Genomic DNA, 13,144 nt, shown 5'->3' with positions numbered 1-13,144 from the left:
AGTATCAGAAGTTTAGATGCCAGATATTGAAGAACAACAAGCCTATTTAAGACTATCCAGGGCACGCTCAAGTCGGTTGATAATGCATTTATTTCTCCTGTGTAATGGATGAATATTCTCTATTTTTGTGCTGTTCATTTTGCTGTTCATGTGTGGTTATTGTATATTTCTGCTCCCTTCTTCTCTGTTGGGCTCATTTCAGTGTGACCCTCCTGTTTCTTTCTCCTGGGGCAGTTAGGATGGTTATAACTCTATAATCTACTGAACTACTCATATTGCCTACCATTGTCATAAAATTAGTGACTTTGGAAGATTTTTTTCCCCCTTCCAAAGACAAACTAACTCACAATAATACATCACTGTTATTGTGTCCTCTGATATTCCAGGATGGGTTTATTAAGCTTTTTTTAGGGGGGAAACACTCGCACAGTAGCAGGATAACAGAATTGGTTGTGTAACTTGTGAAGTTTTTACATCCTCAACTCTTGTATTAACAGTGTGACTGATGGTGATGTTCCCACTGTATGAACGGCACCATTTTTGGGTTTTAGATTGTCCGTGGAGAGTTCTTTATCATGTTACTGTAAGCTTGGTTTATTTTGTCTCCTGCGTCTCTTCCCTCAGGCTTTGGAAAGTGACTATGTGAGTTCCCATCTCCACCTGTGGATCGAGTTGATTTTTGGGCACAAGCAGAAAGGACCCGCTGCAGTAGAGAGCATGAACACCTTCCATCCTTACTTCTATGCTCAGAGAGACCGGCAGAATCCCACAGACCCCGTCATCAAGAATGTAATTCTAGGATACGTCAGCAACTTTGGCCAGATCCCCAAACAGGTACAAAGGAAAAAGTGACGCGACAGTTGACACAGGGTTGGGAAACAGAATCTGTCAGTCATGAGGGTCTCGTTCTCAGCTTTTTACCAAACCTCATCCCCCCCGGAGTGGCTCTAAGAAAGAGGCGCCGCCAGTGTCTCATCCCACCCCGTTTTTCTTCAAACTGGACAAACTGAAGACCACTGCACAACCTTTTAAAGGTAAATTATATTAATATGAGCATTTAGCTCACTATGTTTGTCACAATTTACAAATCTAACCATGGCCATCCTTTGAGGAGTGTTGTTAGTCTTCGGATTGTGCACTTAAATGTCCGCATACCGTGTTAATTACTGGTGATGGAAGTTTGATATAATGGGACAAGCTGATCAGCTGCAGAAGGGTTCGTCCATTTAGGCAAAACCTCTGTCACAACATGATACTCCTTAAAAGGAATTGCATTATGTGCTGGGCAAATTCCATTCATTTCCTCTTTTTTGTCACACCTTTTGTCAATTATTATCATTACAAAATGTGTCCGAGTCTCAAGGGAATCATTGGAGAGGAGTGCGAGCTTCTATACATTAATTTACACTATGGAAGGCTGGAAGCAGCTCTCTGTTAGAGCCACAATATGGAGATGACTCTTTCACTGAGCCCTATTTAATAATCTGAATATCCCACAGGCCCACTGAGGGAGATGAGATGAAACTGCGAAAGCTCAGGGAGAGATTCCTGCAAATTACATTTCATATTAAATCTTACAGCGTCTGATCTGATCAATAAGGAGATAGAGATGAATAGAAGGAAGGGCATTAAGACTAATGCTCAGGCAACTTCTACATAGCAGAAAGGGCTATAGGATGTAACGATTTGTGGCCGTTCTGTGAATAGGTCAATTACAGGCACAATTACAGTCTCCTCTCTCTCACTGCTGCACCTTCATACACAGACACACAACCAGTGTCATCCAGGATACAGGTGCCCCCACAGGACAACTCAGTTGGTTGTAACCTTGGAATAACTGTTTTAATTGCCCAGAAATCTGGCTAGTTTAAAGAAAGTCTTTATAATGAGACTGAACATCCACAAAAGCTGCGTCCTCTTCAAGGTGATGTTTTGAAGAGATGTTTCCCATATCTGACTAGGCAAATTTATTCATCTGGATAAGACATATTTTTAATATATATAAAATAATATATATGATAATGAGATTTATCGTTGATTGTGCCCTCTATGCAACCCGACAGAGCTGCGCCGAGGCCCCATCGGGCAGATAGTGTGTCTGGAAAAAGAGGTGGTGGTTCTGGAGAGAAACTGCCTCCTGCTGTCGCCTCTGTTGAGCTGCTCCTTCAGCTGGGGCTTCCCTGACAACAGCTGTGCGTTTGGAAACCACGCCACAGGAAAGGTATGCTGGTCAGCCACAGTATCCCCACTGTAACACTGAGCTCCATCCATACAGAAAAAAGGATTGCAAATGCTGCCTGGGCCCCAGTGTCTCTGCATCAAGTATATCTTCGTATGAATCAGGCAGTCCGCCGAGTTTAAGAAGATAAACTTTAAATCTTGTGCAGTTAATCTTTCATATGTAAAGAAACATTGGTGGTCAATTGTATTTATTCAAATTTAGCAGACAAATTAGAACTAGATTTCACAGATGTCCTCAGTCTTGTGCCACTAAACAACGTCCTCATAATGATCTCATGGTCCTCATCCGTCCACAGACCTTTGCTGTGTTTGAGGGCTTGAGCGACTGGGGGGAGACGCTGTGTGCCGCCTCGCCAAATCCGACCACCGTCGTCACGGCAGGAACCAGCACTGTGGTGTGTGTCTGGGACGTAACGGTCGACAAAGACAAGCTTAACGGCATGAAGCTCCGACAGGTCGGTTTATAGGGGAACGATAACCCAGCTTGTGTTTGTGAGCCACAAACATTTGCTGATCCGGGTTTTCTTCGCAGCCGTTATACGGCCACACGGACTCGGTGACGTGCCTGGCCGTGTCCGACGTCCACAACGTGCTTGTGAGCGGATCCCACGACCTCACCTGTATCCTGTGGGATATGGAGGAGCTAAGCTACATCACTCAGCTAACAGGACACACAGCTAGCATCTCCTCCCTGGCCATCAATGACCTCACCGTGAGTTTACCACACGCTCTGCCACTGTTGCCATGGTGCCATAGACTGTCACTGTTGACAGCTTGCACATCCTCGTACCATAGTTACTCTGCTGTTGCTCTTCTCTCTGTGCATCTCTGTAACCCCTGATGTTTGTGTGAAAGGGGGAAATTGCGTCATGCGCGGGCCCACACCTCTACCTGTGGAACATGAAGGGTCAGCTGCTGTCACACAGCCATTCTTCCTGCGGGCCTCTTCCAGACGTGCTGTCCATTGCCTTCACACAACGCCACGAGTGGGATCCCAGGAACGTGATCATCACCGGCGGTGCAGATGGCATCATACGGGTGAGGTTTCATGGTTACTTCGAGGAGCCTAACTGACTCTCAGGCTGTGTGTTTTTGGGCGCTCTCTTACAGGGAGAGACTTTTATACATTTTCAAATGCAGCTCTCATTACTTTGGCATTAGCGTGGCAGCCGCTGGGATGTCCATCAAGGAAATAATAACCACATGTTCATTGTGTGTGTGTGTGTGATTGCACATTCTGCTCCCTTTCTACTATCAAAACTGAACTGTAAATTGGGCTTTACTCAGGAGTGGGCACCTATACCGCATGTACACCTCACACACACCTACAAATGATATTATTGCTGTATTATTACCTCGTGTTATGGGATGTGCGTGTGCGTCGTTGCATATGCGAGTGCGCTTGTTATTATGTTGAATTACATCTGATTTTTCCACTCGTTATGTGTCTCTCACACAGATATGGAAGACAGAGTACACCAGAACACAATTACCTGGCCCTCCAGAAGAGCCCGTATCCCCAGGGCAAGACCGAACAGAGAGAGACGGTAATGGCACAAGCGGTAAGATGGGAATATTCATATAGGTTTTGTGTTTATAACGGCACGGAGGGAGTCGGCGGTCGTGAAACCGGGACGACAATGTGTGGAAAGGAATGCTTTGTGCTGGAAAAAGGAATCCATTGCCATCTAATTAGATGAATCCTTAAGTGTGAGGTGATTATTTTTAACCGCTCGTCTCCCAGCTAGAACGCGTGGTTTGCAGATGAGAGCGCGTAATGCTTACCCCATCCCTCACTAGCATTAGGGCTAGCAGGAATTATATTGTTATAAAGTTATTAAACATTGAGGCAGTAAACACTGATGAGTAATTCTGCTGACGTGCGTGTGCTTGTATAATTTAGAAAGCAATAATACCCAGATCCAATTTGGCATACGTTGGTTACAGCCTCGTGTCACCTCATGCAGTGGGGGGATTGTGCTCTAAATTATATAGACGTGTGTTTTCATGTGACGCTAAAGTGTTTTTAAAAAAATAAAAAAAATCAACCAAAAACGAGGGGGCGAACAAAAAAATAATAATAAAAAGCGTGTTAAATTAAATTCATTTGTTTTTGGTGGGGAGATGTGGGTCAGGGTTCCAGCGCAGCCTGGACGCCTGCTGTGCGAGTCAATAACCGATGGGGCTTGGTGAATTCTCTAAATGCATCCACAGCGAGCGAGCCGAGGCAGCCGGAAGGATGGGAGAGACACCTAGTGTTATGTAAAGAGCTGAACCGGAGGCAGAGCGCGTCGCACCGCCACTACAAGAACAACCCTGGCGTCACGGCTTTGGCCATTTCCAGGTAGGGTCAAGGGTGGGGGGGGGGCAGGCCCGTTTGGTCCGTTCACAACAGGAAATCAACTCTTTGGGCTAAGACGAGTATTTTATGTTATTGAACAAATACGGCAGAACTGATGGTCATCGTGTTTGTGACAGGAGTCACGCCACGCTGGTGGCGGGCGATGCCTGGGGCCGAGTTTTCACCTGGACCTGTGAGTGAGCGCTCGGAGCGCCATCGAACCTATGAGCAAACACAGAATATCTGCTTTGTCCTGCCAGAAAGACTCTTAACACACAAACTTGATCGGTGTCTCAGGACTGACGGCAACTATCCACTGAGTTCGGATGGATTTCAGGTTTTTGTAATTCAGGGAAAAACTATGTTAAATGTGTGACACCTTTATATTTGACCTAAGACAATATTTCCCCGTGTAGATATTTAATTCCACATGTTTGTCTAATTTAATTTCTATACAAGGTAATAAAAATGTACGACAGACGGTTGTCTTGTTTTTGGTTAAACTGAGATTCGGCACTAAACTTTCGGTCTTTTTGTTTCATTTTCTTTTATTTATACAGTATTTTAATGTGGGCTTTTTTTTGCTGAAACAATTTGGAACCTCTTCATCCATCTTTTGCCAGAGGAACATGATGAAAATGATGCCTGTTTTCACACAAAGTAACAAACTGATTGTGCATCCTCGTGTGTTTAGTACCACACACACAAGTGTAATAAACACTTCCAGAAACTGGATGATTAACTTGTGTTTCGGCAGCTCATCAAACATCCATTAAACAGTCTGACGCGCTCACGCCAGGGTTTTACCCAGCCACTGTCACAGTCGATTCCTTTAAACGTTGGCGGGTTGAGCCAGACAGGATGTTTACTTAGTTGGGAATTCTTTCCTGAACTTTGTTGGTTTGTAGAACAGATTTCTAATCTGTTCTGTGGTGATTCACGAGTCTGGGAGTGATTTTTCCAATTTAGTGGATAAATGATGCAAAAACGCCTTGTTGAGGTTTCCCGTCTGCCTGTTTTTTTACCCTCACTCCTGACTAAATTTCGATGCTGTACTCCTCTGAACCACTCCAATCTCAACACACTGATATTCCGATTAAGGCCGTGGTAAATTATGGGGGCTCTTCTGTCTATTTGCCTTCTCTCTCATGCACATGTGCCACTCCTGGCTGCTATAAAGAGGTCTCTCTCTTTAACCTTTGTGTGTGTGGCTAATTGTGCTAAGTGGAGTAGCTTAATAGAGTGGAAAATAGTCCTCATAATTTTCCCATGGAGCGAGCAATGACCTTCTCTAAAGACAACAGCCATCTCCATTCTCTCTACACGGCTGGTTTTATGATATGAAATGTCAAACCGTTGGGTTCCTCAGAATAATTAAATCAAATAAATTATTGCACCTCGGCAGAACCATCTTGTAGTCTAACCCAATTATAATGCACTGTAAAGCTAATTATTAACCATGATTACAATTAGTCTAATTTAAATAAATGTAGTCATTAGCCGGTTCATCGTAGTCATTGAGTCTGAGCTGTGGGGGGAGGACGGCTGCTCTCTCTCTATTATTCTCTCTCTCTCTCTCTCTCTCTGAGATTTTGTAGATGTCCATTATGTTCTTTCTTAGTCTTTTCTCCCTCACTCACACACACACACACACACACACACACACAACACACACACACACACACACACACACATTCCATTTTGCTCATGATGACCTTCACAAAATGGCCTTCACCTTTCACCTTTCATTGATTATAATGGCTGCTGCTCTCAAGGTGCATGAGTTGCCAGGCTCACACTTTAAAATGAGACGCAGGAGCCTCGACAGGCTGCAGAAGGAAATCTAAATCTGGGTGCACAATAACGCCACTGTTTTTATTTTCAATCTCTAACTTTAGATTTTGCAGTGGGAAATAAATACGATCTATTCACGTGCCTCCAATTGTTTCCTTATCAGAGACCAGTACGATACTTGGTACTGTACCACTCTTCAGCTCTGGGTTTTTTCACTTTTTTGGAAGTGACCGAGCTGCTGACAGTACTTTTGCCCCGCTAAAACAACCGTCTGTTGCTGATTTTTGGGGAAATTTCCCGCCAACTAGAGCCAAAAGGAGCACATTCCAAACAGGAGTCAAAATATTTTGGAGCTCATTTACTGAAACAAAATTTGAGAAATAGTTTTGCTTTCTGCTGCTAAATGTGTCTAAAATTTCACAATTTCAAAAGAAACATACAATCATTTTATTTATTTTTTTCAAATATATCCACATGAGTGCTACTTTATTAAAACTGTTAAAAACATTAATGATAAACATCAAGTTTAATTAATTACATTTCCTGACAATAAATATACTTAAAAATTAAAAGCAGAAACAGAAGAATAACATTATTATAAAATGTATTGGAGGCTCATGTTTTCTTTTTTTCCTCTTGAATTGCCATTGCCAATTAAAATAAATTCAATCGATCTGCTGGAACAAAATTATTAATTAAATATAATGTCAAAAGCAGGAAATCTGCCTCCAAATACTGTGAAAAAAGGAAATTCACTCAAGTGAAGGAAAAACACTTAAAATGCAAGTACCTGAACAATGTGCTAAATTACAATACCTGAATAATTGTTCTCCGATCCACACTTACGTCATTTACAACATCATTCATAGCAATCAAGAAAAGGCATCCTTTATTTTCAGACCCAGGCTTATGTGTTTATCCTTGGGGGGTTGGACCTGGAATTCAAAATGCAGTAAGAGTATTAGATTGCCTCGTGGCACTGCGGCAGGAGAGCCTCGACGACCGTTTCTTGGTCTCCTGAGTTTCTACAGGAAAGTTAACAGTGAAAGCATTCTTACAAACATCTGGCCGGCAGGCCGATGATGCCAACAAATAAAACAACAGAATTATAAAAACCAAAACTGCTGCGCTGGAATGGAACTGTGCCGAAGAAGCACAGAAACCTCATTAGACACACGTACGGCCATGCAAGTGCCAAATACAGTCCTCCGGATGGCGCTCTGTCAGCTCTGCCCTCACCGGGAGGTAGCTGCCGCATCCACAGGCTTCCACATTTACAGCTGTTTTTCCTGGAAGAGGATCTGAGCGTAGACGGTGTCGGGGCTGCAGGGTGTGGGGTCAGTTCTGGAGGAGGCCGGGGGCTCTGGCCTGGGTCTGACCAGCTCCAGTTCTGCATATGTCAGGCTCTCCTCCTGCGACGCCCGAGGCTGGAGAAGGAAGACGTGGTTATGGCGTTTGAAATAACAGCCAATGACTAATTAGATCAGCAAATGAAACAATGATTCTTCTTAGATTCTTCTAATTTTTCTACGGTCTTCCGAGACATTTTTATTATGGATATAAAAACAATAAAGCGCTCTTAAAAGTAATTTGCTGTCTCCATCTGAGAGCCTGCAAAAAAGTTAATGAATATAGTAAAACAGATGTTTAGCGAATAATTTTACGCAGGAAGTGAATGAAGGTCTTTTGGGGAGACTCACAGGGGCGGAACTCCTGGGATTCTTTAACCTTCTGGGTTTCTGGGGTCTTTTTGCAGCAACTGGGACTGAAAAAAAATGAAAGGGAAGATGTCCTGATGGACTTAAAGAACACAACAGGCTGAGCTTCCAAAACATTTTGGTGTGCATGTGTGCATGCGTGGGCGCGTTCTTGCTACACAACAAGTACCAACATCTGCATTTTACTATAGAAAAGTTAGGACTTTTTGGGAAGCGAGGACATTTTGGCTGGTCCTCACAGCTTCAAAGGACAATTTGAGGGCTAAGATGTGGTTTTAAGGTTGAGGCAAGAGTTGGGTTTAGGTCAGGGTCAGGGTCAGGGGCAGGATCAGGGGCAGGGTCAGGGTTGGGGGTTGGTTGGGATGGCTAAGGCATTATGTTTATGAAAGTCCTCACAATGATAGAAGTACAAGGCTATCTGTGTGTGTGTGTGTGTGTGTGTGTGTGTGTCAGGGGAAAGAAATAATTCAATATTTAACAAAAATAAATAGAATCTGAAGTTTGACTGATGTGTTGTACAAATTAAAAGAGCCTTTTTCCTTTTATCCTCTCTCTGACTCCCCCACCTGCCTGCTGAGGCTCTAATGCTTCCAGGGTGTTCTGAAGTGCGACTGATACCTGTTATCAGAGCTGAACCGGATCGCTCCTCTGACCACTTTTGATCCACACTGTTTTTTTTAAACATCTGGTTTCAGAGTTTTAGCATCAGAAATCTATTAAACTTTCCAAATACCCTTGCTTTGTTTTTCCCCCTCTTCTTGTGCTCTAATAAGTCATGTCTACTGATGGGGGCCCTGTGATGAGGAGGGGAAGGGGGACGGGGGGACAGAAATTTTCAAAAGAATTTAACAAGGGTTACAGCCTGCCCTCATAATATCACTTTACCTTTGACTGGTATGTGCGGTGGGGGCTCCTCCGGGGGCTCAGGTGGTTTTACAGCGGGTCTCCTGTCAGTTTTCCTACTTGTGTCTCTCCTCTGGGCTCTTGGGGAGGAGTTGGAGGAGCTGCTGGAGCTGGTTACCGTCTCTCCAGAGCTGCATGCAACAAGAGACGATTGCTCGCTACAGCTGCCGCTAACCCGACTTAAAACCATCATATGTATGAATATATTTTATATTTAAAAAAAAAAAGATTTCTATCACCCATGAAGCTGTCAATTGGACTACTGTACCTGCTTTCTGGACATTTGACCAGAAGGTAACTGGCTGTACATGAAAGAAAAAGAAAAATGGTATGAAAGTGGGTCCAGATCTTCAAATGTGAATCTGAAAGAACACAACGCTTCTACCTTTGAGCCGGTGTCTTCTGTGTAAATACTGGCAGGCGAGGATGAGCGTGAAGAGGAAGATGGACAACAAGCCCAGAGAGCAAATCAGCACGGCGCACAGATACACATCTGCAACGTAAACACACCGCACGCCATCAGGGAGCAGGGTTCATTCCAAAATAAAGCAGGAGATGGGCCGCGGATTTAAACTGTACCTGCAAACAGGCGCCACACCCCCACGCCGGCCCCGTCCTCGAGAGTTCTGTGGACTGGAGGAGGAATTGATGGAAAAGTCAACACAGACACTATTGATGGGAGCGAACCGCAGGAAGCGGCGCCCAGACAAAGTATTTCTGTAAATTGCTGTTGTCCGAGGGTAGTGACCCAGTACAACAAACAGTCTCAGTGGTTTCCAGAAATATAATAACTGCTGTCATGGAGGGAGACTTGCGCGCACGCTCGCACATGCGGGCACGCCTGGCTCCGGCGTTTGCACCATTCCCACAGCTCTCCGTCGCTCTCTCCCCCTTTTCCTTCTCTGGGTTGTTTCAGGACTGTTTTGTGATGCAGAGGTTTGTGTTTTTGGATTCGAAGGTCGGCAGCGTTTCCCCGTGAATGATGGGTTGTGTGTAGGTCAGGGGTATTTAGCAAGAGGTGGAGGAGAGTGAACACAGGCTGCGTGTTCATAAATTACTTAGCCTCCGTTGCAGTAATGAGTTTTTAATATCTTTTAAACACAGTTTGATAAACATATTAATAAGAAATGATAAGATATTTACACCTAATTGACTTTTAGCCCGTTCCTAAACTGCTGCACCTGCCTGCAAAATTGTCAAAAGTGCTTATTAATTAATCATGAGGATGAAACTTGGCAGCAGAAATTTCCCAAATGATGAAGAAGATGGATGAATTTTTAAATGTGCTTCTGCCTGAGCATTACCAGGATATTAAATTCAGATCGTTTCCCCCAGAAGTGCATTCTTTTGAACTCTATTAATAACCAATATCACGTTTCTGATCTGATCAAATCATTTCTCTTTACAGATTCCGGGTTATTGGCCTGGATTCCTTGACCTTTGAGCCACAATCTAAAGTCTCCACCAGATTTTGGGGTATTTTTCTCTATAACAGAGATAATCCACGAACCACAGTACGTATTACATAAGATAATGTACGAAACTGCTCCAACTCAAGGTAATTCAGGACTAAAATCATCCCAGACACAGTGGGGGGGTTGGGGTATCCCTGCATTCATTTTTTATCTTAGTGTTTTCTTTGCTTACTGTTTTACTATCAGCTTTCCTGCTCCTGGTTCTTTGGTCAGTGGGACTGGGAGATGCCTGCGGTTGTGTGGCTTCCTCTCTGGGGCTCCGGCCTGAATATGGGAGGCAGGGCGTTGTCTGACGTCTCTGTTTGACTCCGAGGTATTTACGCCAGGTCAGATGTAGTCGCACCTACAGCTGCGTCTTCAAACATTAACCAGCTAACTCAACAGGACAGCTAATATCTTCTATGGAATTCCACTGATGTTTTATTATATTAATGAGCTCATTGCAATTTGGATGTTTTAATAATAAGAGATAATTGCACGGACTGGACTGGACTTCCCCTGCAAAATCATTCTCCTCTAAATTTTCTCCTGAGCCTTGCAGAAACGTAGACCCAGAGTGCTGATGTCATGCGTTTTGGACTCTTTTTTTAAACGGAGCCGGCTCAGCAACACTCTACCTTTTTATACCCAGCACTCGCACACACGGAGATATTGTCGAGTGTGGTTTGACCGTGTGAGCTCATTGTTTGGACATGGAAATGCCAGCGGACTGGGGTCACCCTTAAACACGCGACACAAATCTACAGCAAATGGTGAGTTCCAAAAATACAGGCAACACTTTCGAACGTGCCCTTTTGTCCTTTCGACGCTTCTCTCCCCTTTGAACAGCTCCGCTTCCAAATAGGAGCATATCTCCAAGGAATGTAAGATAAGTCCATGGAGAGAAGTCCCACCTCACATTTTAACTGACAATATAAGTTGATGAATGAGGCTCCTGCTCTGCTTCAAATAAATGAATTTTGCACTTTAAAATAGAAAATAGATAGATAAACGGAGCTGCTAACCAATGAGCTGACGTGGTCATCAGTGGGCTTCAGTTAGGCCTACCTGTCAGCTGCATGGTGCTGCTGCCGTTAGACGACGCTCTCCACGTATTCCTGTGCTTGCGAATCTCCTGAACTCTGCAGCTGTAGAAGCCCTGGTCCACCCTGGTCACGTTGAGAATCCACAGCCGATACGCTTCCCCCTCCGTCTCCTCAAACAGACGAAATTTCGGCTGGGGGAACCGCCGGGTGTAGTTCCCATACAGCTTCAGTTTCTTGATGCCCAACTTTGCGATGAGAAACTGGGAGGGCTGCTGCGGAGCGGGCGTGGGGGAGGTGGGGGGTGGGAGAGTGGGACCAGCGTGAGGGGTGAAGAACCAACGGAGGATGAGGACGCTGCCGCTCCTCTTCCTCTGAGATACCAGGCAGGAGAGGGTCAAGTTGTCCTTCTCAGGAACCATCACGCTAGGCCCCGGGGTCACCGTCACGTTTAGGGTGTGACATACCTCTGCTGGCAAAATACACAATCAACATCAACTAAACTATTGGGATAATACTCAGTTTAGCAGGATGAGTCCCACATTCCCCCCCATGCCCCAGAGATATTTATACTTCTTAGTCATGTTTTACGTCTCCCTCGGGACTGGCTTTATATTTTGCTGCCAGATAGGTCACATCTGTGTAGAAGGGACACAAAATCTGGATGCAACATGTGCGGAGCAGGAAAACCTACAGGTGGGAAAAGTTCAACCCCAGTATGGAATAAATGCGAACAGGCAAAAAGAAGCATAACAGACACCATCTGGGCTTTTGGTTGTCCTTTTAGTTGCTGTTTACATTCGGGTATCACCCCAAGGGTCCCTCCTACACTGAAGCCACAACAAAAGCAGCGAGACTCTAATATCAGAACCTACAAAGAAATCAAAAACACACAGTTTCCTCTATTTGATGGGATGGCTTGCAGTGTTAAGTGTTCTAACAGAAGTAATTGAAACAACTTGGCCTAAAAGCAACTGCAGAATGCATTTGCTCTGCTGCAGTGTCAGATATTTTGGTGCAGTTAAAACTTGTCGCTGTGAAAACCATGCCAAGAGCTGCCCTGTCTCCGGTATTTTCCACATTATTTTCCACACCAAAGTTCCACAGTACACTCAGAATGCATGGCTTCCGAGTGAGCGGATGACCGCTCACTTTCTTGTCTAACTGTGCGTTTTGTGCTGGTTTCTATTGCTGTAATCAAGGTAAGCTTACCTGCCACCAGAGCCTTAGTCAGGACAAGGACCACTACAGAGAAGAACATTTTCCCCGGTCAGCGAATCCATAAACCCAGACAACTGCACAGCACTTACACAAGCAACTGCACTGGAAACAGAGCCCGGCTGCACAGCCCACCAGAGCCCTTACACACATTAACTCCTCTCCTCTTTCTCCTCTTTTCCCTGTAATATGAAACAGTAAATGCTCTGTTCCCACTTAGAAACTCCCACTCACTCTCCCTGCACTCTCTCACTCTGTCTTTCTCTCTCCATCCCTCACTCTCTCTCTCTCCTTCTGTCCTAAAAACCTAGGAAATGTCATTTCCTGTGTTTCTGTGAGGCGCCTTGGCTCGTGGCCCGAAAGTCCAGACCTCTAAAGCGATGGTCAGGTCTTGTGGTTCTCTGGCGTGCGTGTGCCTGACACACTGTCATT

At 44.6% G+C, this 13,144-nt stretch overlaps 2 protein-coding genes across 9 annotated transcripts in view; one reads left to right on the top strand and one right to left on the bottom strand.

The window, feature by feature from the left end:
- Positions 1-5,062, top strand: part of wdfy4 (WDFY family member 4) — a 31,263-nt gene extending 26,201 nt beyond the window's left edge. Inside the window, exons 55-63 of one of the 5 annotated variants that reach the window (XR_008952633.1) lie at positions 625-834; positions 914-1,034; positions 2,064-2,221; positions 2,538-2,696; positions 2,774-2,953; positions 3,097-3,279; positions 3,701-3,956; positions 4,456-4,585; positions 4,720-5,062. Coding sequence is in view for 4 of the 5 variants with exons in the window: in XM_057047218.1 (XP_056903198.1) it covers positions 625-834; positions 914-1,034; positions 2,064-2,221; positions 2,538-2,696; positions 2,774-2,953; positions 3,097-3,279; positions 3,701-3,803; positions 4,366-4,585; positions 4,720-4,783 (1,398 nt within the window). In the remaining variant the exon portion in view is untranslated. Of the gene's footprint in view, positions 1-624; positions 835-913; positions 1,035-2,063; positions 2,222-2,537; positions 2,697-2,773; positions 2,954-3,096; positions 3,280-3,700; positions 3,957-4,365; positions 4,586-4,719 lie in introns of all 5 variants that reach the window. The other 4 variants (XM_057047221.1, XM_057047219.1, XM_057047220.1 and 1 more) reach the window with 4 other exon arrangements.
- A 1,751-nt stretch (positions 5,063-6,813) lies between these two features.
- vstm4a (V-set and transmembrane domain containing 4a) lies at positions 6,814-12,944 on the bottom strand. Of its 4 annotated transcripts, none has more exons than XM_057047354.1 (8): positions 12,805-12,944; positions 11,520-11,966; positions 9,577-9,630; positions 9,383-9,490; positions 9,266-9,299; positions 8,980-9,128; positions 8,077-8,141; positions 6,814-7,803 (listed from the first exon to the last, which is right to left on the bottom strand). In XM_057047354.1, exons 1-8 carry the CDS (start codon positions 12,863-12,865, stop codon positions 7,651-7,653), a joined length of 1,071 nt encoding a protein of 356 aa, XP_056903334.1. In that variant the 5' UTR covers positions 12,866-12,944; the 3' UTR covers positions 6,814-7,650. The 4 variants fall into 4 exon arrangements, with proteins under 4 accessions (XP_056903334.1, XP_056903336.1, XP_056903337.1 ...); XM_057047356.1 differs by having other exon boundaries at positions 12,707-12,910; XM_057047357.1 differs by having other exon boundaries at positions 11,520-11,963; positions 12,707-12,910.
- Positions 12,945-13,144: the final 200 nt, after the last annotated feature.

This window comes from Takifugu flavidus, chromosome 11 (assembly GCF_003711565.1).
Source record: "Takifugu flavidus isolate HTHZ2018 chromosome 11, ASM371156v2, whole genome shotgun sequence".
In the NCBI taxonomy this organism is placed as follows: domain Eukaryota; kingdom Metazoa; phylum Chordata; class Actinopteri; order Tetraodontiformes; family Tetraodontidae; genus Takifugu; species Takifugu flavidus.
Note: the sequence above shows the minus strand (reverse complement) of the source record. Positions and strands in the feature narration are given on the sequence as shown.

Bases quoted from the DNA above. Each gene is read 5' to 3' on its own strand.
- vstm4a (XM_057047354.1), bottom strand. From the start codon at position 12,865: ATGTGTGTAAGGGCTCTGGTGGGCTGTGCAGCCGGGCTCTGTTTCCAG. The intron at 9,491-9,576 runs GTACAGTTTAAA...TTTACGTTGCAG, and splicing joins GGTGTGGCGCCTGTTTGCAG to ATGTGTATCTGTGCGCCGTG. The intron at 9,129-9,265 runs GTACAGTAGTCC...TGTTGCATGCAG, and splicing joins GTCAAATGTCCAGAAAGCAG to CTCTGGAGAGACGGTAACCA.